The sequence below is a fragment of the Pantherophis guttatus genome, chromosome 1 (assembly GCF_059756535.1).
Source record: "Pantherophis guttatus breed Tessera chromosome 1, ASM5975653v1, whole genome shotgun sequence".
NCBI classification, from domain to species: Eukaryota; Metazoa; Chordata; class Lepidosauria; order Squamata; family Colubridae; genus Pantherophis; species Pantherophis guttatus.
In genome coordinates, this window is record NC_142063.1 from 279,400,320 (window position 1) to 279,420,179 (window position 19,860).

The following is a 19,860-nucleotide window of genomic DNA, read 5'->3' on the forward strand; positions in this document are numbered from 1 at the left end:
TACATATAAATGAAGGGAACAGGAAAGGCTTTTAAAGGAGAAAATGTACACAGAGGAACTCTTGGTATCTACATCAAGACACTTTATGTACTGCTATTAATTAACCTAAAAAGTAAAAAGTTTTCTTTTTTTAAAAAAAAAATCCAAATAAATAAAAGGCAGTTGGGTGTAGCAATTAAGGTAATGAGCTAATGGGGAAGCCATGAGTTCTAGTCCTGCCTTAGGCACAAAGCCAGCTTGATGACTTCAGGACAGTCACTCTCTCAGCTCTAGGACACAGGCAATCTTGCCAAGAAAACTACCATATTTTTCAAAGTATAAGACGCACCTTTTTCCCCAAAAAATGAAGGTGAAAAACTGGGTGCATCTTATACTCTGAATGTACCCCTGCCCAGCTTCTCAAACAGAGGTTTCAGAGGCTGAAAAAAGCATCAGAAAAGAAGCTTCAGAAAAGAAGCCCCCAAACAGAGCTTCAGAAAAAAAGGTTCCAAACAGACCTTCAGAAAAGAAGCCCCCAAACAGAGCTTCAGAGGGTTTTTTTTTTCTGAAGCTCTGTTTTGGAGGCTTTCAGAGGCAGAAAATAAAGTTTTTTCCGAAACGGAGTTTCAGAAGTTTCAGAGGCAGAAAAAAAAGCAAAAAAAAAAGCAAGGCACAGAACTGACAACCAAGGAACCTGATGCTAAAATTCACCTCTGGGAACAGCTGATTGGGGGTATTCCGGGAGGCCGATCCACCTGCCAATCAACTTTTTTCTTATTTTCCTCCCCAAAAACTAAGGTGCGTCTTATACTCCGGTGAGTCTTATACTCCAAAAAATACGGTACAGGACTAGTCCTGGCTGTTACTAGAAGTCAACACTGAATCGAAGGGGATAGCCCTCCCCCCGCCCGCCGCCGCCTCCACCATCAATAAAATCATCAGTATCAATAAGGAAGGACTTACTAGTTAGAACTTAATATATATTGTGGACAAGAGTTCATTGCACTATTTAAATCATAGCAGACAGTGGTGGAGTTTAGATTAGGCATCTGCAGCATGCCACCCTTGGTGCTAAACACCTACTAAATCTACTGTAAACAGCTCAGGCACAAAATGATTTTTTTAAAAAAAAAACTTGTAATCTTATAATATTGCTAGGAAGAGGTATTCCCTTGACGCATGGTGTTATGATAGCCATTGCTGGGGAAAGCCACTCCCTGCTCTAGATTATAAGAATTAAGTGAAACAAACCGGCTCAGTTTAGCCACAATTCAGTAAGTGAAATTCCAACTGTATCAAAATCTAAATTTAAATCTACAGAGATTTTACTTTCAGGCATATAGTGATTATACATAAATTTAAACATATGAGATCAGTAAATATGAACTCAAAAAATGTGAAAAAAGTCATAATCTTAATATGTTTTTAAACATTCTGTCTTGTTCAGTGATAACTTATAATTACATAACTCTATTGAGAGCATGCCATAATATTACTTGAATTCAGGGGTGAAATCCAGCAGGTTCTAACAGGTTCTGGAGAACTGGTAGCAGAAATTTTGAGTAATTCGGAGAACCAGCAAATACCACCTCTGGCTGGCCCCAGAGTGGGGTGGGAATGGAGATTTTGCAATATCCTTCTCCTGCCATGCCCACCAAGTCATGCCCACAGAACCGGTAGGGAAAAATTTTGGATTGGATTACTCAATATTACTTCACAATGTACTATGTGATTCACAGTCAAATTTAGGAAACTGTTTACCATTGAAATATGTAGGTTATATGTCAGTTAACACATAATATAATCTCCTATAGAAAATTCCATAATTTTGTTTGAAACTTTATTTTTAATTTTCTGGGTTTCATTTTTCTTGGTATGCTTTCCACAGTTATGCTATAAATATGTCTAACTTATATTTTGCTCTGAATGGGTGTTTGTATGAGTGTGATCAATGTGTAGTTTTTAAGGCACTGTTTCTCTACCTCAACAACTTTAAGAATGTATGAAAGTTATAAGCATAGGACCTGGGTATTTGCGGGACTGCCTTCTGCCGCCAATAGCCTCCCACCAACCAGTACGCTCCCACAGAGAGGGACTCCCCTCTGGCAATGTCGGCTGGCGACCCCCAGGGGGAGGGCCTTCTCTGTGGCAGCTCTTGCCCTCTGGAACGATTTGCTCCAGGAGATACGAAGGATATTGGATCTCCGGGCCTTTCGCCGTGCCCTAAAAACTTTTCTTTTCCATCAAGCAGGGCTGGCATGAACCCCCCCACACCTTTTTTTTTTTTTTTTAGCTTTTTAAATTGTCAATGGGTTTTAGTTTGAATGTTTTAAACTTTGGGCCAAAGTCATGTAATTCTTTTAAAAATTTTAAATTTTGTATTGGTATGTGTTTTAGTTCTGGCTGTGCACCGCCCTGAGTCCACTAAGAGAAGGGCGGTATACAAATTTAAATAAATAAATAAATAAATAAATAAATAAATAAATAAATAAATAAATAAATAAATAAATAAAAAGTCCGTACATCTTAAACTTGCCAAAGCTGAGAAACATAGTTTTAATGGGAAAATTATACAACTGAGAAGTGGCATGTCAGGTGATCTATCAGCTATATAGGAATACAAAACAAACTTTCTGGCTAACCAAGGTCAGTAACCCTGATAGAGGGCAGGGGAGAATCACTCTTAGGAACCTCCATGTCATGCCAATCCTAAACTAGTTAGATCAGAGGTCTTCAAACTTGGCAGCTTTAAGAGTTGTGGACTTCAACTCCCAGAATTCTCCAGCCAGCTATGCTGTCCACAAGTCTTAAAGCTGCCAAGTTTGAAGACCTCTGACTTAGATAGACCTAAGTTGCAGAGTGACATAAAAACACTCCAAGGCTATTCTCCTGTAGAATGAGGAACAGCAGCACACAAGAGCTGCATCTTTGGATGTGATCCAATTTAAAGGTAATGAGGCTATTGAGGTCTTTAGTGGTTTGCATGACTGCTGCTGACCCATCTCATACAAGGCTCTTGTGGCCAGCTCATCATCCTTGCCGCATCTGCAGACAGCAGTAGTCTTTGCAAATATGGCTGAAAGGGTTAATTGACTGAAACACTGCAGTATCCAGACTTCTAAACTGAAACCATATGTAAATGAAAGGCAAGATTTCATTCAGTCTCTGAGTCATGTCTTACAATCCTTAAAGCTTCAAACAAGGCTCTTCTGGGAGAGGGTTATGAAGCCCCAACAGTCATTGGCCTAAGTCAGAATGATCCTTTCCCAGAACAAGTAATTAAAAGGGAAGGTGTATACCCACAGTTAAATGTGATTTCCCCTTCTGATGCTACATTCCAAAATATCTTTATAGTTCCCAACTTTTACCGCTTCTCTGTGGCTGTGGGGTAGTCAGATCAGATGAGAATCTTGTAGAGAATATTTTCAAATGCATATGTCCATTATATAGTAATAAAAATGGTTTGGAAGAATGTTTAGAGCAGGAAATAAAATGCATTCATGAGGCACACATCTCTCCATGTTTAAATTATAGGGACAATTCATGTATTGAATTTGTAAAATTTGTGTGTATTTTTAATACATTTTCCAGAGGTGTAGTAACTGAGGTTTAGTATTATAATATCCTCTCCTCCAATTTCAGGGGAAAATAGAATAGAATAGAATAAAAACGTTATTGCCAATTTAAAACCCTAATCAGCATACATTGAAATGAAATTCTGTTGCATTCAGCTCTCAAAAGATAACCATTATGCATATATACACACACACATGACACAGAAAAACATCAGAGTCTAGTTCAGATGTATATGACGGGAAAAAAAGAATCCTGCAAGTTTATAAGATGGATGGCATAAGGAACAAAGCTATTACAGAATCTAGTAGTCCTGCTATAGATACTTTGAAACCTCTCCCAGAGGGAGCAAAAGAAACAAATCATGAAGTGGGTGTGTGGGGTATCTAACTATACTTCAAGCTCTAAGCACATAGAGCTTATAAGCAGTATCCTGAATAACAGGATGTGAGCTTCCTATAATCTTCTCGACTGTCCTTACCACTCTCTGTATGGACTTTCTGTCTAAGGCACTGCTACCACCAAACCAATCAGTGACACAGTTTGTTAAAATGCTCTCAATTGTGCCTCTGTAAAAAGTGGGCAGGACAGAAGGAGAAATATCTACTCTCCTTATCCGACACAGGAAATGCAGACTCTGGTTTGCCTGTTTCACTAAAGATAATATATGAAGAGACCAAGTCAGATTCTTAGTTATCTACACCCCGAGTCTTAATACTATTACCACCTCCACAGCTGCATCCTTGATACAAAGTGGAGCATGACTATGCCGATTCTATCTAAAATCAACAGTATTCTCCTTTGTTTTGTTAACATTCAAAACCAGGTTATTTTTATTGCACCAGTCCACCAAAGCCTTCATCTCTTCCCTATAAGAATCTTCACTGGATATGTTCAGTGGTGGGTTGCTACCGGTTCTCCCCAGTTCTTGCGAACCGGTAGTGGAAATTTTGAGTAGTTTGGAGAACCAGTAAATACCACCTCTGCCTGGCCCCGCCCCCAATCTATTCACTGCCTCCCGAGTCCCAGCTGATTGGCTAGATGAAAAAAACTGTTTAAACTCTTACTGCGGCACTTCAAAGGGCCGCCCTACAGCTGATCAGCAGTAAAAGGCAGTGTGGTGGTAGACCAGTGTGCTCCAAAAACAAATAGGTAGACCAGAACACTCCAAAAACAAATGGGTAGACCGGTACGGCTCTGCAAGCAGTTAAAAGCCTGGTAAACCAGTACCTCTGCTAAATCCTAAGGAATTGTCACATGACCATCAAACCATGCCCACAAAATAAGCCACGCCCACAGAACCAGTAGTAAAAAAATTTAGAACCCGCCCCTGGATAAGTTCCATCACTGTCGTGTCATCCGCATACTTCACGATATCATTCATAGCAGACTTGGCACAGCAGTCATGAGTCATCAAGATGAACAGTAATAGATTCAAGACACAGCTCTGTGGGGAACCCATATTCAAGGAGATGGAAATGAAACGTTTCTTCCGACTCGCATAAACTGGGGCCTATCAATAAGAAAATCAAGTATCCAGTTACATAAAGAAGTATTAAAACCAGTGGTGGGATTCAGCCAGTTCGCACCATTTCGGGAGAACCGGTTGTTAACTTTCTGAGCAGTTTGGCAAACTGGTTGTTGGAAGAAATCATTAGGGTACAGAACCGGTTGTTAAATTACTTGAATCCCACAACTGATTAAAACCTAATAGGCCCAGTTTGTTCACAAAATGATTGTGTTGAACGCCAGTCTAAAATCATGCAGCATTTGCACATGAGTATTCTTCTCCTCCAGGTGCGCCAAACTAAGATGAAGCACACAAGAAAGCGCATCATCTATACACTAAAGAAATTTAGCTGAACTTTCATAACATTTTCACTCCTCAATATTAATACCACCTACAGTCTAATTGACTATGATTTGTTGCTGCTGTTGTTTGCTTGCTTTGTTTTTGCTATGGTTTGACAAACTATTCAATGCATATTGAACTTTTCACATGTACCCAGAAACTTGGAAACAAGCTGTTGTATTTGGAGAAAGAGACCTGTCCTTTTGTGGACCTCACATGCTACTTTTGTCATGTAAATAGCATATTGTTACCAGAAGCAGCAGCAAATTTGGAATCCAGATACATATCTGTATGTGTCTGTGAGTTGTCACATCCTTGTGATGCCATAAATTTACTGGTAAATTGAATCCACTTATTTTGTCTTCAGTTGGGCAAAAAGGATGATGGGGGATTGATATAATACAAAATACTGATTCTAATTAATTGTTGTTGATAATAACATCAATATTTCCTCCTATACCTTAGCCAAAATGTGTCAGTTGTCACTTGCTCCCGAGCTCCCGAGCTCCCGAGCTCCTCCTCCCTCTCTCTCTCTCTCTCTCTCTCTCTCTCTCTCACACACACACACACACACACACACACACACACATACAAACACAAACACAAACAAACACACATGTGATCATGAATCTGTTGTGTGCATATTCTAGATGAGGATCATTTTTGCTGTGTCCAAGGCTTTGAGCATTGCAAAGAGAATAAAATCACTCCATTTTTAACTGTCAATGGTTCATTCTTCACTCTAAACATGTACATTTTGTTTTCTACTTTCTGCTCTTGAAGTCAGAAACCAGACTGGTTTTCCCTGAAGAGACAACAGAAGTCAGTGAAACCACATAAGCGATCAAAACAAGCTTATATTGCACCACAGCTCCCGCACTTACTGTGTAATTGGCCTAACATCACATTTGTTTAGACACAGAGCCTATAAACACTAAACTTTGGTAACCATGAATGGTCTCATTGAGGTCAATAGAATTTACATGGTAGGGTTGTTAAACATGTTTACAAGTGTGTGTGATCTGAGCCTTGGTAAATTATTGTAACTGAGTAAAGGATTCCACAGAGTTTAAAAATAGTTTTGGCTATCTGATTTGCACTTGTGGGCAGATCCAGTATTATTATTTTTTTAATCTCTTCAAGCAGCAAATGTTAGTTAATTTAAAAAACAAAACAGGTTCAGCTATTAAACAAGTCTTACTACTTTCATTAAGACTTTTGGCAGTTTTGCTCTAACGGAATATTCATTTCCCAATGTAATTTTAATGCACCTTCTCTAGGTCTGATTCAAAAACTATTTTATTTTCAAAGCCATGTCATTGATTTTATATTCTTGAAAAGCAATGTTAAGGAATTAACAAATAGCAACATTTTGACTCAATCTTCTTTCATTTTTATTGGAAGTATTTCTTATAGAATGTCTAGTTATTTCTGGAAGGTGCCAAGATGAGGAAAAGCTACCTTAATTCCTTTCATTGTTTTTTAAATTTGTAAAAATTGGGTTTTACCACAAAATGTCATTTTTTTCTAATTCCAGTTATTATAAGTTTGAAATTTTAATTGCCATTCTGCCAAATTTTAGGACCATGTGGGAAATAAAACCCACAACTGTGTACCCTTAATAGTGAAGAGCAAAATAGATTTTGCTTTCTGTGTTTAAGATTTTAATTTTTAGTTTAAATTTAAATATAACCATTAAATTATCTGAGCTTGATAACCTAATAAATACATCAATCAGTTCAATATCTTAGCATGAGCATAAGCAGTTGGTTTCTTTTTTTCGGATGTGATTTGAAATAAATGGTTAAGGTTACCCACAACTTTGCAGACCATTCAATATTTTAAAGGTCTTTCATAATTTTATTCTGCTTTTCTCTTAAATGGTGAATGTCAGTGACAGTTCAGAAGAGAATTTTATGGGTTTATTGTGGTAAGAATATAGAGTGTTAAGGTGTTGGATCTATACTGAGAAGACCCAAGCTGAAGTACTTTGGTGATCATGAAGCACATTGGTAACTTTAGACCAGTTATTATTATCACTTACCACAACTTGTCCATGTAGGAACTACTGGGGAAAAATTGGAGTAAGATTACTATGTATGTAGCTTTGACTTCCTGAAGAAAAAGCTATAAATCTAACAATAAGTATTAAATCTGTAACCATAAAAGATAAAATATTCACCACATTTTAGTTGGGATTTGGAAATAGCCAGTAGAATTCAATACTTTTTGTTTGTTTGTTTTGAGAAAAAAAGCAATAACAACATATAGATGTACTAATTTGCATGTTAAAGAGCTTTTCTTTGGCCAATATATTTAAATATATATATTTGCTACTGGATTCTGCATGCATAACATCCATAATGATGCAAATTTTGGCTTGCATCAGAAAAGCAAACAGTTGAGCCTTTTATATGGCTTAGATAGGATATTGCTACTATGATACTGCATGCTGATTTTTTTTTTTTTTAGTGAGATGCATTTTTATTTTAGATAGGTGGCATTGCAATGATAACTATTGAAGTATTGCTGTGCATTAAAAATTAGATTAATATAGATTTCCATGACCAATCATATGTCATTAATAAACTTTAGGCAGACTAAGTTGCAGTAATGCAACAAAAACATGTACGTTTTCAGTGAGAAATCAGTCTTTGCAACTCATCCTAAATGTCTGTTGGGATCCAACACAGGAAAACTATAAACCAAAGTCTACTTTTCTTTATAATGAATGTTATAAATCAACATTTTATTTCAAATCCTCATGTTACTTTAATTTTCAGCGTGTGAGACAGAAGCAGGCAAGGTTTGCCAGTTTTCATTAGAAGAACACATCCAGCCCTTTAAAGACAACATGGACAAATTCATTAGTCAAGGTAAATAATGACTAGTAATTTAACCTTTCCAAGCTTTATCACAAGAATGTTGTAGAAACAATATTTAGACATGGTGAATGACGTGTCTATTTATTTTGGAGCCATAGAAATGTGCAGATTAGCTTAATCAGATGGTTTCTTATTTCAAAATAGCTTACCTGTTCTGTGCTCCCTTTCTGAATGTTATTAGTGGTCATTGTTCTCTAAGAAAGTTTTCTGAGTTCGTATTCTGTGTAGGAAGCAATTTTCCAACATTTGTTTCTTGACAGTTTCATAAACTGGTGCTTTGACTTGTGTCCAGATACATGGTGATATTTTTCAAAGGGCCTGTAAACTTCTGGGTTATTTCATTTGCAGATTGCCTCTGGACAGTCATATGTTTTGGAAACAAAATCCAAAGAATTTTCTAAAAATGTCCAGGTCACGTTCAGGAAATATAAAAAGAAATTATGGGTTTGTAGGACACAGTTATTTTTTCATCTTCATTTTTTTCAGTGGTTGATCTTTATCATGCCCACATAAACACATGCGCAAATACACACACTCAAATTATTTAAGGGGGAAAGGGACCTCTACTTTGGAACTAAGTGAGAAAACGTCTTTTTAGTGTCTTTAGTAGTGGTATACCATGAAATTCTTAACAAATATACTATCAGTATTCTTCCAAACCTGGATCTTCATGGACTTTGAAGAAAAAGTGAAAACAATATAGATGGGGCCTTTCTATATCAGGTGGCTAGTCTTTCAAAGAGGCATGTAATTGTGATCATGGAAGATTTAAATTATTCTGACACCTGCTGACTCTGCCAAGAATCAGAAGACTGACAAATAACAGAATAGCAGAGTTGGAAGGGACCTTGGAGGTTCTCTAGTCCAACCCTCTGCTCAAGCAGGAGACACTATATCATTCCAGACTAGTGGCTCTTCCAGTCTCTTGTTTAAAAGCCTGCAGTGATGGAGCACTCACAACTTCTGAAGGTAAACCATTCCATTGGTTGATTGTTCTCACTTAGAAAATTTCTCTTTAGTTCTAGATTGCTTCTCTCTTTGATTCGTTTCCATCCATTGTTTCTTGTCTTGTCTTCTGATGCTTTGGAAAATAGATTGAAACCCCCCCTCTTCTTTGTGAGCTTTTGTAGCCCTTAAATTATTCACAAGTTCATATAAACTGAGTTGGGGAATAATTCCTGATTTCCCTGCCATGTAGCTTTCACTGTCTACAGCCAAAGCTCAAAACTGATTTCCATGCTTCCCTTTACTTATATGTCACAGTTAAAGAAACAACAGGAGCCCCAATGAAAGGAAAGGGTTTTTCCCAATTGTATCATCTCTCCATCTGATTTCAATTCTTCCTCTAGCCTCTTCCCTTCTCAGTCCCCCTAGAAACATTCCTCTTGGCAGTTTTCCCCACCTCTGTTAAAAACTGTTATAGAAAGAAAAGTACCACAAAGGACATGGATGTACTGATTGGAATGGGAAGCAGTGATCCTATATACACCCTCCTTGTCAGCTAATTCTCCCCTGCAAATGTCATTTCCATTTAATATCTTTCCCAGCAGAGTATTAGCAAAAAAAAAAAAAGTTTGCCCTATAGGAGATGTATGGCCAAAACCTTTGGTTAATTTCTGTAATTAAAGTAACATTATATACCTTGGAATATAAAATCCTCTCATTTTTATTTGGCCGGATCAAATTCAAACTTGAAAAAGTTCGGGCAGGATTTCTCTTTCCCGCTGAGAATTTGATAGGCTTGAATTGCAATAGGTTTTTCTATGGTCATTTGTTATTGAGGTCGATTTAATCAACGGGTTGCTTCCGCAAGACTGGACACATAAAGATAATCGAGAAGAAGCAAAACAAGGCAAGCAGGCAGAGCACAGCTTCTGAAATTCTTTCCAACCCATTCATAGCAGGCCCACCCAGGATCACATGACCAGGAGGGAGGAGGGCTTCGGAGGGGAGCAGCCAGCAGCATTCCAAGTTGCTATCCAACCACCTCTCCCATAGGACTGAATGGGAGGGGGGAAATCTCTGCAGCCCCTAACTGGATCCAGTTCATTTTCGAACTTGATATTTCTTTTGCTGGCGTCTCCTCCACACCAAACTAGGACTTGCTCTTTTCACTTTGGGGAGACTTGCCGTGTTGACAGACAGACAGACAAATAGATTTTGAGCTCCTTGATGGCATTTCTTTCCAGCATTCCATTGTGGAAAAAATAAATAAAACTACAAAAGGACAACTTTGAAGATTTGTTTGTACAGGATGTATTTGGGAAAAGTTTTCAAAACAATTTTTGAAGTTTAATTTCTTAAAATTAACACTGGGTATATAGTTCTTCAATATGAAGTTCATGGATTAAACATTTCCTTTAAAAAAAAAGGAAATCAAGCTGTTTATTTGTTTTTTTGTACACAAATTCTTCTGCTCAATCTAACCTTCTTTTTGTATTACCTCGTCTATCGGTTGGAAGCAGATTTGCAAACATCTTGAAATAAAAGGATTTTTTAGGACATAAGGAGTTGAGTTACAACTAGCAACAGCAACTACTGCCTTGAAAATAGTTTGCTTCCAGATACGTTGATGAAGCTTCTCAGTCATCCAGATCTGGAAGTTGAGTCCTGGCAGCTGGACTTATTTTCTTTGTTTCCATAATCTTCCTATCTAATGCAGCCTCAAACTCCACATATTTAACACAGACGTAGTTCTAAGTCATATACAAAATTATCTGTTTTGTAAACTTTTATATAAACTTTATAAACTTCTGTCCCAAAGGAATCTAACCAGAACTGGAAATTATTTTTGCTCCAGACATCTGTTAATTCCCAACACATAACCCTGTAGGGAAAAATTAGGGCTAGTTAATCTGGACTTCTAAATATCTGGATTGTCATTACATGCTAATAAGGAGCTTCCACTTTCTGCCTTTTTGATTACCTATTTTGGCAGCTCACATAAGACGACAGAGTTGAACTAGAAGGCCTCCAAAATCCCTTCCAGCCCTATGATCTTATGATTCTATAATTTATTTTATATCTAGTTAAATGTTCTGTTTTCTTCCTTTTTGAAATAGTTGTATTAAAGTGCTAAGAATAATAAAGTCCTACCTAAAATACAAAAAATTTCTAAATGTCTGGGTGCTAGAACTGTAATGAATCATATACATGCAAGTAGTCCTCAATTTACATCTAACATTAGGACCAGAATTTTGGTTGCTAAATGAAGTGGTTGTTAAATCATTGCATGATTTTACAACCATTTTCAATCTGATTGTTAAGTTAATCACAAGATCATTAACTGTATGGTATGTATTACATATAAATACATCACAATACATTGCTACGTGTAGGCACAATATTTTAACACTCCTGTTTAAAGAGCTGTATTCATTTAAACGTGGAAAATTCACATTATTCATCTTGCAAAACTTTGACCAATTATCCATTTTTTTTAATTAACTGTGTGAGATGTTTGAAATATGGCCAAATTTTACCATGTAAGTATTCTTTAAATGTAGCAAAGGAACAAGGAAAATCAAAATCAGTAAACATGCAGAAACACTCAGACAATACGATGAAAAGTTTCTTTCTGCGTTCCATCTGTGATTATTCATACCCTGTTTAATGTTCAGTTACCCTAGAAGTTGAGAGGTTTCCCTTAAGATCAAATAGTCTGACATCATTTGATTTCAATTCTCATAGATTCTAGCCAGCATGTCCATCTATCAGAGATGATGGAAGTTGCAATTCGAACTCCTCTGTAAGATTGCAAGATCTCAGGATGCTTTCTATACCTTTGTATTTAAAGAGATTTCTCCTTTTTATTTTAATAGTGGAATTTTCATTTTTTATTTTAATTTTTCCATAGTTCATGAAGGTTATAAAGAGACTCAGCTTTTTCAGGACAGTGTACAAGTTTCTCAACAGATGTGGGTAATATTTTCCTTAACCTAATTAAAAACATTAGTAAAAGTAAGATTTGGTTTCATCACTATGGGTAATTCTTTATATTCCATTTGAGAGTTTGGCTTCTATGGACTTGTTCCATACATGTTTTAAGAAAGGAAGTAATCTTTAACTTTTTTCTCATTAATTTGATTCGTCATTTTTTCCATCCGTAATGTCTTTCTGAATCTAGTTCTTAGTTTAGTCAATGAGATGACTTTTTCATTGAGAAGTAATTGCCATTCTTACTGTTGCAAGCTCATGAAACAACAGTGAAACTTTTGGTCTCCAAGAACATTTAGCAAACTTATTTTTGGCTCTAATGCAGAAATTGCCTGCTATCTTTTTTTTTTTACTTCATGCTAAGCATACTTTCTTTCAAGATACCTATATTTCAACAGTTATTCATCACAAGCCTTTCCAGTATCAGTTGCCTTTTATTAAGAGTTAAGATTCAGTAACTAAGCAGCATGAATGTGGCACTGAGTGTCAAAATTGTTGGCTCCTTTTTCTCTAGTTATTTCTATACATAGTTTTGTGTCATCTTCCCATCTCTTTCAAGAGTAAGACATGTGGCATAGGACTGTTGATAGCAATCACTCATCTACATTGGCTCATGTTTTCTCATTGTTCTGTATAAGATTCTGGACTTGTTATTACTTGTACAGTTTTTTACCTACAGAAGAAAAATATTTACCCATGTTCTCTGGTTCTACTTCTACTTTTATCCTATGTCCCACACAATCATAAAGAGATTCACAGTGCTGGATATTGCTCTCATATTCCTGCTCTTTTCATCTCCAAGAGGCTTATTTTTGAAAAGAAATGTTTTTATGAAATGCCCTAAGGGATTGTGGGTTGGGGGTGGAAACAAAGATACATCTTTGAATCATAAGGTTGAAAGTGACATTGGAAGTCTTCTTGTCCAGGGATCTCCAACCTTGGCAACTTTAAGACTTGTGGACTTCAACTCTCAGAGTTCCTCAGCCAGCTTTGCTTTGCTGGCTGAGGAACTCTGGGAGTTGAAGTCCACAAGTCTTAAAGTTGCCAAGGTTGGAGACCCCTGTTCTAGGCCAAAATCCTACCTATAGTGCAGTAAACTTTATCTGTTTTGCTTGATCTCATTTTTATGGTATAATGTTTTAATAGTTTCAATAATTTCAATTGAACAACATTCCATATTTCATGATTCAAAACTAAAATGTCTAAAGTTTGTATTAATCACTTTTATACAAGATTATACGTTCTTGGAATAAGCAAGAATGAAAAAAAATGCTACCATTTCGACTGAATAAGCTTGGCAATTAACTCTAGGTATTCAGTGCTCGAAAGACTAAACCTCTGGTCCCACAGATTGACCCAGATTGCTACACTATCCTGTGTCACATATATTTTCCTTCATTCTAGGTATTCACTTATATATCTTAGTTATACACCATAGTGACATTCACTAACATACCTTCCTATACTAGGAAGTTTTTAAAAACAGTATTTCAGCAACTGTAGTGGATGCCAAGGAGAAGCACTGTTTTTGTGATAACGTTTAGCATCTGTAGTTGAGGAATAGTTGTAATTAAGCCTAATATATATTTTTTTAAAGTATATCTCTGCTCAAAGGATAATTATGTAATGGTTTACCCAGTTCAAATTTATTTGGCTCCAGGCCTAATTTAGCTTAATGTTAAATTGCAGGCTTGGAATAAAATGAAATGGTTGTGAAGCTAATGTTATGTTTCTCTTGCTGTCCAACCCCAAGAAGCATGTTTGTGAGCCTTAACTTAATTGAGTTTAACATTGACTATTATTGTGGATAACTGAATGGGAACATTGGGTGCCCTGTCATCAAACTCTGTGTCTCCATGGGTTGTAAAGTCAATATGATGAACATGTGTGGAATCATACATCCAGACTACCTGAAATTTGGATCTCATTTCCATGAATTAACAAAGCTTTGTCCTTCTCTATCCCTTGTCAACGGTTCTTAGCAAAAAAAAAAAAAAAAAGTGGTCAAGTTTCTATTTTTAAAACGTGGTTTTTAAAAGTGGACGTAACCATTTTTCAATTTCTCTTAAGCATTTTGTCTAATGATGAGATGTTGAGATGACAATTGGGATTTGAGAAAAAGAAAACTCCATTTACTATTAATAACAGAGTGGTCATTCTAATCTGTTACAGACAAGTGCTACATTCATACACCAGGATGCTGTAAAGCAGCTTTCAGAGATCAAATTCTAAGCATTACACAATCCTAACAAAAACAACAACAACAAATCACTGAAGGAGAATGACGAAGAGGACAAAAACCTTTGTGAAACCTCTTGTTGATATGGTGTAGACCGCTTCAACATTAAGTTAAATTAACACTTAATTTAATTTAACTTCATTTTATTGCTTAATCACCATCCAGTCTTTTTAACAGGGACTGTAAATTTGATTCAAAGGTGACTACAGTAGTCCTTGACTTACAATAGTTCATTTTGTGACTGTTCAAAGTCAAGGACTATCTTCAGCCACTTTTGAATCAAATTTACAGTCCCTGTTAAAAAGACTGCATGGCGACTAAGCAATAAAATGAAGTTAAATTAAGCAATATTTTTCAGCAAACTTGATTTTAATCCTTTTATTCAATATCTAATCATTCTTATGATCCTTAAATCAAAGGAAAAACAAACGTACCCAGATTGATTCTCTCCCCCCCTCTCCCCTGTTTTTATAAGCAGCATCCTTCACCCATCTTCCAGGATCCAGGGTCAAATGAATCATCACTTCCCCTCTTATCTACTGATACACAGAGAGTTCCCTATGCTGCCCATATCATATGCTCACACATGCCCACAACATATAGGGCAGGGGTGAAGATACAGGGGTGAGGTGTAAAATGTGCAGTATTCTACACTGCATATTACACTGCAGTAATTAGAAATTTTCTTTTTGTTTCATGTGGAATAGAAGCTGGTGAATTTTTCCAGAACTGTGTTTTATTAAAAGAAATTCTGTTTGAGACTTGAAAAAAAAAAAACTTATCTACTGGAATTTGGGGAAAAATTGCTTGGCTCATGGTGATCCTTTCTGTTCTTAGTATGGTGAAATTGGCAGAATTGAAGACTGTGAAAGACAGTCTTTATAAAGACAACTTTATAAAGTTGAAAATGGTTTGAAAAAGAATTGGGGGCAATGAAGGAAAACCCTTATATCGAAGTGTCTTCAGATATGCTCATTTCTATTGTGAGTTCAAGTGATCTTAAACTGTTTCTGGATGTATTAACTCTACATTTCATTGTTTTAAAGTCAAGGCCAAGTTTATTGCTTCAAGAATCATGTACAAAATCCCGAGACAGTAGTTTTCTCCCTCAAAGAATGTGCAATGAGATCTTATTTAATAACATCACTGCAACAATCTTTATTTTACCTATAACTTTATTTTCTGTTTGTTACTTAGCTAAAACTGACCATGAGATGGAAGAGAAATCTCTGGCAGAGACGCATAAAAGGTGAGATGAACAAGTTTAATCTGAAAAAAGATTTCCTTTGTTACTCATTGATCCTAGATTATGAAAGAAATCTTAAAGGACAATCATGCAATCATAGTTTATTTGAGATCTTTGGGTAGCCAATTCTCTCATACATTATTAAAGCTAGAAAGTTTAGGCTTTTGCTGAAATCACTACAGCACTACACAAAGAATTCAAATAAAGTGGCTGTTTGCTTGAAATGGTGGGAATTTTTCTTTAGACTAAAAACAGATGCATTACTCTTATTCTATATTTAAGGCTCCCCACTACATACAAAGGAAAGGAAAAAAGATGGTATTAAATTATTAATCATACTGAAAATTCAACATTGCTTTTATGTGTCAAATTAAGTTTGCAAAGAAGCCACTGCTGTCTGTCTAATTCAGTAATGATGTAAGCATTAGCAAGAACTGAGGCTTTGAAGACTTTATAGTTGTTATTGCACAATTTCTTTTCTCTTCCTTTTTGCAATTTCCTTGCTAATGCGGCTTACTTTAAGAACTGGTTTTAGTAGCAAATGGAAATTTTTTTAGAAATTTCCATTGCTATTAAAGCCAATTCTTAAAATTCATGTTTTCCAAATCCACTGGAAATGACAGAGCTGCCAAATTTTGAATCATGGCTTCACAAAATTAAGTATTTATATATGTAATTATCTACTGCCTAAGTCCAAACAGATTCTAGAAACATTAGGAACACTAGAGAACATCCTTAGGGGGAAAATGTAGTCCTATTACCCTAATTAGGTTAGGAATGTTTCCTTAAGTTAAATGGCTTTGAATTTACTTTGGTTGTAGCTGTGGTTTTTCCATTATTTGCTTCATAGTCATTAGTAGTTTAAATACCTGGGTGCTTGCCTCAGTCTCCTCACTCTATGAAAGGTTGGAGAAGGCTGAATCACAATATTTTTTTTTAATTTAAGTCTTCATGTATTGGACAGAAAAACTTAAATAATTGTTAAACTCTGCAAATTACTTAAAACACTTTACTTAGAGTAGACCCAAGGAAGGAACTGTGTAGTCTTGAAAACATGGGCCACATAAAGCCTTTGAGTTCTTATATCCTTGATTGATTATAATCACGTTTTTTTGCAGATTTATAGTTGCACTTTGAAAGATATACCTCTCATGCCTAATGAGAACTGGCTATTAGAATACACTAAACAAAGGGGCAGAGAGAGATTGATCTCACTTTTTGTATACAAGGATATTTCAGTTATTACATTTATAAAATTCTTGCAGTAGTGCTTAAGAATGTGTTAAAAGCACCTTTTAATGAACAATTGGGCAGTCTCCAATTTGCCAATGTTTCACTGTTGTTTAGTGGTAGCCATGAAGCAGGAGGTTGATTTTGATTTCCTATCTCTAACCATCTATTTTGCCTTTTTTTTTTTTACTGAAAACTTTACCTTTTTAAATTTTTTTAACTATTGACAAGAGCAGCATAACACACTATAATGTTCTAAATACTTTAGAATATTATCTTACTGAACTCTGTGATAAACCCATTGTTATGTGATCAATGTCTAAATACATAACAGGATTTTGCCAACTCCGCTCCTTCCAACTTATACTCTCCCCATATATTTCAGATAGTAGTTCATTTTATTTCTAGAGCAGATTTTAAAGATAAGAGAAAAAAGGAATTTCTCTGTGGAAATTAATTCACAGAAATATACTTTTGGATTCCATCCTATAATACACATGTGTGCCACTGAAACATTTAGAAACAAAAAATCTTCCAGGGATCGTAAATACATGTCATCGTGAATATGCTTTTTTTTTTTAAAAAAAATACAACTATCTAAGTCTTTAGCTTGCTTTGTATGTATGAGCTTTCAGAAAAAAATTAGTATTTAATATTGCCAACCAACAGGAGGGCAATCTGTTTGTATAATAATTTTCTTTGTATATTATATGGTGTAGAAAAATTCTCCTTTATATTGCCACAGTAAACTGGGTTGTTGTTTTTTTTTCTTCCTTTCTACGTTTTTGACGGTATATGTGCCGTCAAAATTTTATTTACCGTTCAAACTATGTCAATGTCAAAGACACTTTTGGGGCGGAGGGTGAGAGGAGAGCTCGAGAAAACTAAATAAATAAGAGATTAGTTGCATTCTGCTAATCATGGGTAAAATAGCTAGGCACTGGGTGAATAGACGAGTTACTGCTAGCTGCAGTGATGGATTAGCTGAAGCACAATTAATGTGATTTAATGTGGTTGGATTTTTCTTTTTGAAGTGACTATGTGCCACAGAGTGTCTATGTCATGATTACATGTCTTAGAATGACAAGGAAACATTGATTCATTGTTTGAAATGGAAAAATGGTTTTACAACGCTGCCTCTCTATGGCATTGTAAAGCCAAGCAGCCATGAAAGAAAAATGTTCTTCAAGTGGACACTGTTTTAAGCACAATGCCTTCTAGAAAAAAAAATCTAATTGTTTATCAGTTGAGCTGAAATGGAAAATTAATCTTTCACACATAATGAAATGGTATGTTTGACCTGTGGATTCTATAAAGTCTCCGGCTGTTCATTTGTCAAAAGTGAGATGTTTAATCCTTTCTGAAAGACTGTATACATTTTTATTTATTTATCATATTTAGTGACTTTAAGACCGACAATGTGTGAAGTGTTTATTCAAGAAATGGGTTTCTGGCACACGAGCAAAAAGAAAAGTGAAATGTTTACTTCCCAATAACAGCACATTGTGTGATCTCTGGGTAAGGATCCTGAGACAAGAAAGAAAAAAACCTCACACCATTCTGTGTTTATCCAGCTTACATAGGCAGACAAGGAAGGCTCCAGCCTGTTATTAAAGTTGAAGTGATACAGCCCCAAACAATGACGTCAGTCCCTGAATAATATTGATAAAGTGCAAGAGCAAAAGATATGACAATTCCCAATTTCAGCTTTCGTGAGCAGTTCTCAAGAAGCCGTAAAATATTTGACAGAGTCAAGGGAAAAATACAGCTTGCTTCAAAAGAAGATGCGAGAGTGTCTCAGGCATAAACATTCACAATTTTCAGTGAAGACAGACACTGTTTTTCAAGATCTCAGCTCCAAGTCTTTTCTCAGTCATTCTGTGTGAGATCCTTTTTTAACAAAAATAGGACTGGCAAGGGTGGAATCTGCTATCTTTTGTTTTTTTTTTAAAAAAAAATGTGTGTCCTTCTGCTCAGTGACTGCGTGAAACCTGATGTGTGCATAATCAGCACCATTTCTTTAATTTGGAGGTGGAGAGGTGGAAAGACAAATCCCATTTTTAGGATATCAGAAAAAAAATGAAAAGGTCTCTACTTTTCTTCTGGAGAGCTGAGATCTTCAGCATTCTGTGCAAAAGTTATGTAAGTTTTGACTGAAACAGTTGGAATCTCAAATTAAGGGAACGTGGCCTAAAACAATTTTTAAAAAATCACTTCATTTGTCTATCTCACTTTCTGACTTAGACCTTAAATTCTAAATGTAGCTAGTTCTCAACTTATAACCACAATTGGGACTGGAACTTCCATTATTAAGCCATGTGGTTATTAAGTGAATCACAGCCGATTTTGCTACCTTTTTTCCCATAATGGTTAACCAAATCACACAATTGTTAAGCCAATCCAGGTTTCCCAATTCACTTTGTTCATTGGAAGATCCCCTAGCAAAACTGCAAATGGCGACAATGTGACCCCAGGATACTACAATTGTTGTAAATACATGCCAGTTGCCAAGCACCCAAATTTTGATCACGTGAAGAGGGGAATTTTGCAACAGTCATAAGTGTGAGGACTGGTCATAAATCACTTTATTCATCTCAATTTCTTAATTTCAAATAGTAATTAAACAAATGGTCATAAGTCAAAGACAATTACTTAACATTGTTTGCGATATCAATTATTATTTAAGCTTCCATTTTTTTAAAAGAAATTTGAAAGTAAATATTTGTCTGTCTTGGATTCAGAGTCTATATCTGATGGAGGGAAGGAGGTAGATGGGAGAGCAGGAAAATGAACACAGGCGCCCATATGTATGTGGACATACTGCAAAGTCAAAAGAGAAGCTCACATATATGTTTCAAGGTGAAACATGAGATTCTGTGTTGCATCTTTGTGTGTTAACTCCTGAAAGTGTGTATTTCAT

General features: G+C 35.9%; 1 protein-coding gene across 3 annotated transcripts in view; it reads left to right on the top strand.

Annotated features, from left to right (window-relative positions):
* Positions 1 to 19,860, top strand: part of FMN2 (formin 2) — a 183,907-nt gene that overhangs the window by 133,114 nt on the left and 30,933 nt on the right. For all 3 annotated transcript variants that reach the window (XR_004593074.2, XR_015731460.1, XM_034428275.3), the window contains exons 14-15: positions 8,188 to 8,280; positions 15,662 to 15,713. Coding sequence is in view for 1 of the 3 variants with exons in the window: in XM_034428275.3 (XP_034284166.2) it covers positions 8,188 to 8,280; positions 15,662 to 15,713 (145 nt within the window). In the remaining 2 variants the exon portion in view is untranslated. The remainder of the gene's footprint in view (positions 1 to 8,187; positions 8,281 to 15,661; positions 15,714 to 19,860) is intronic.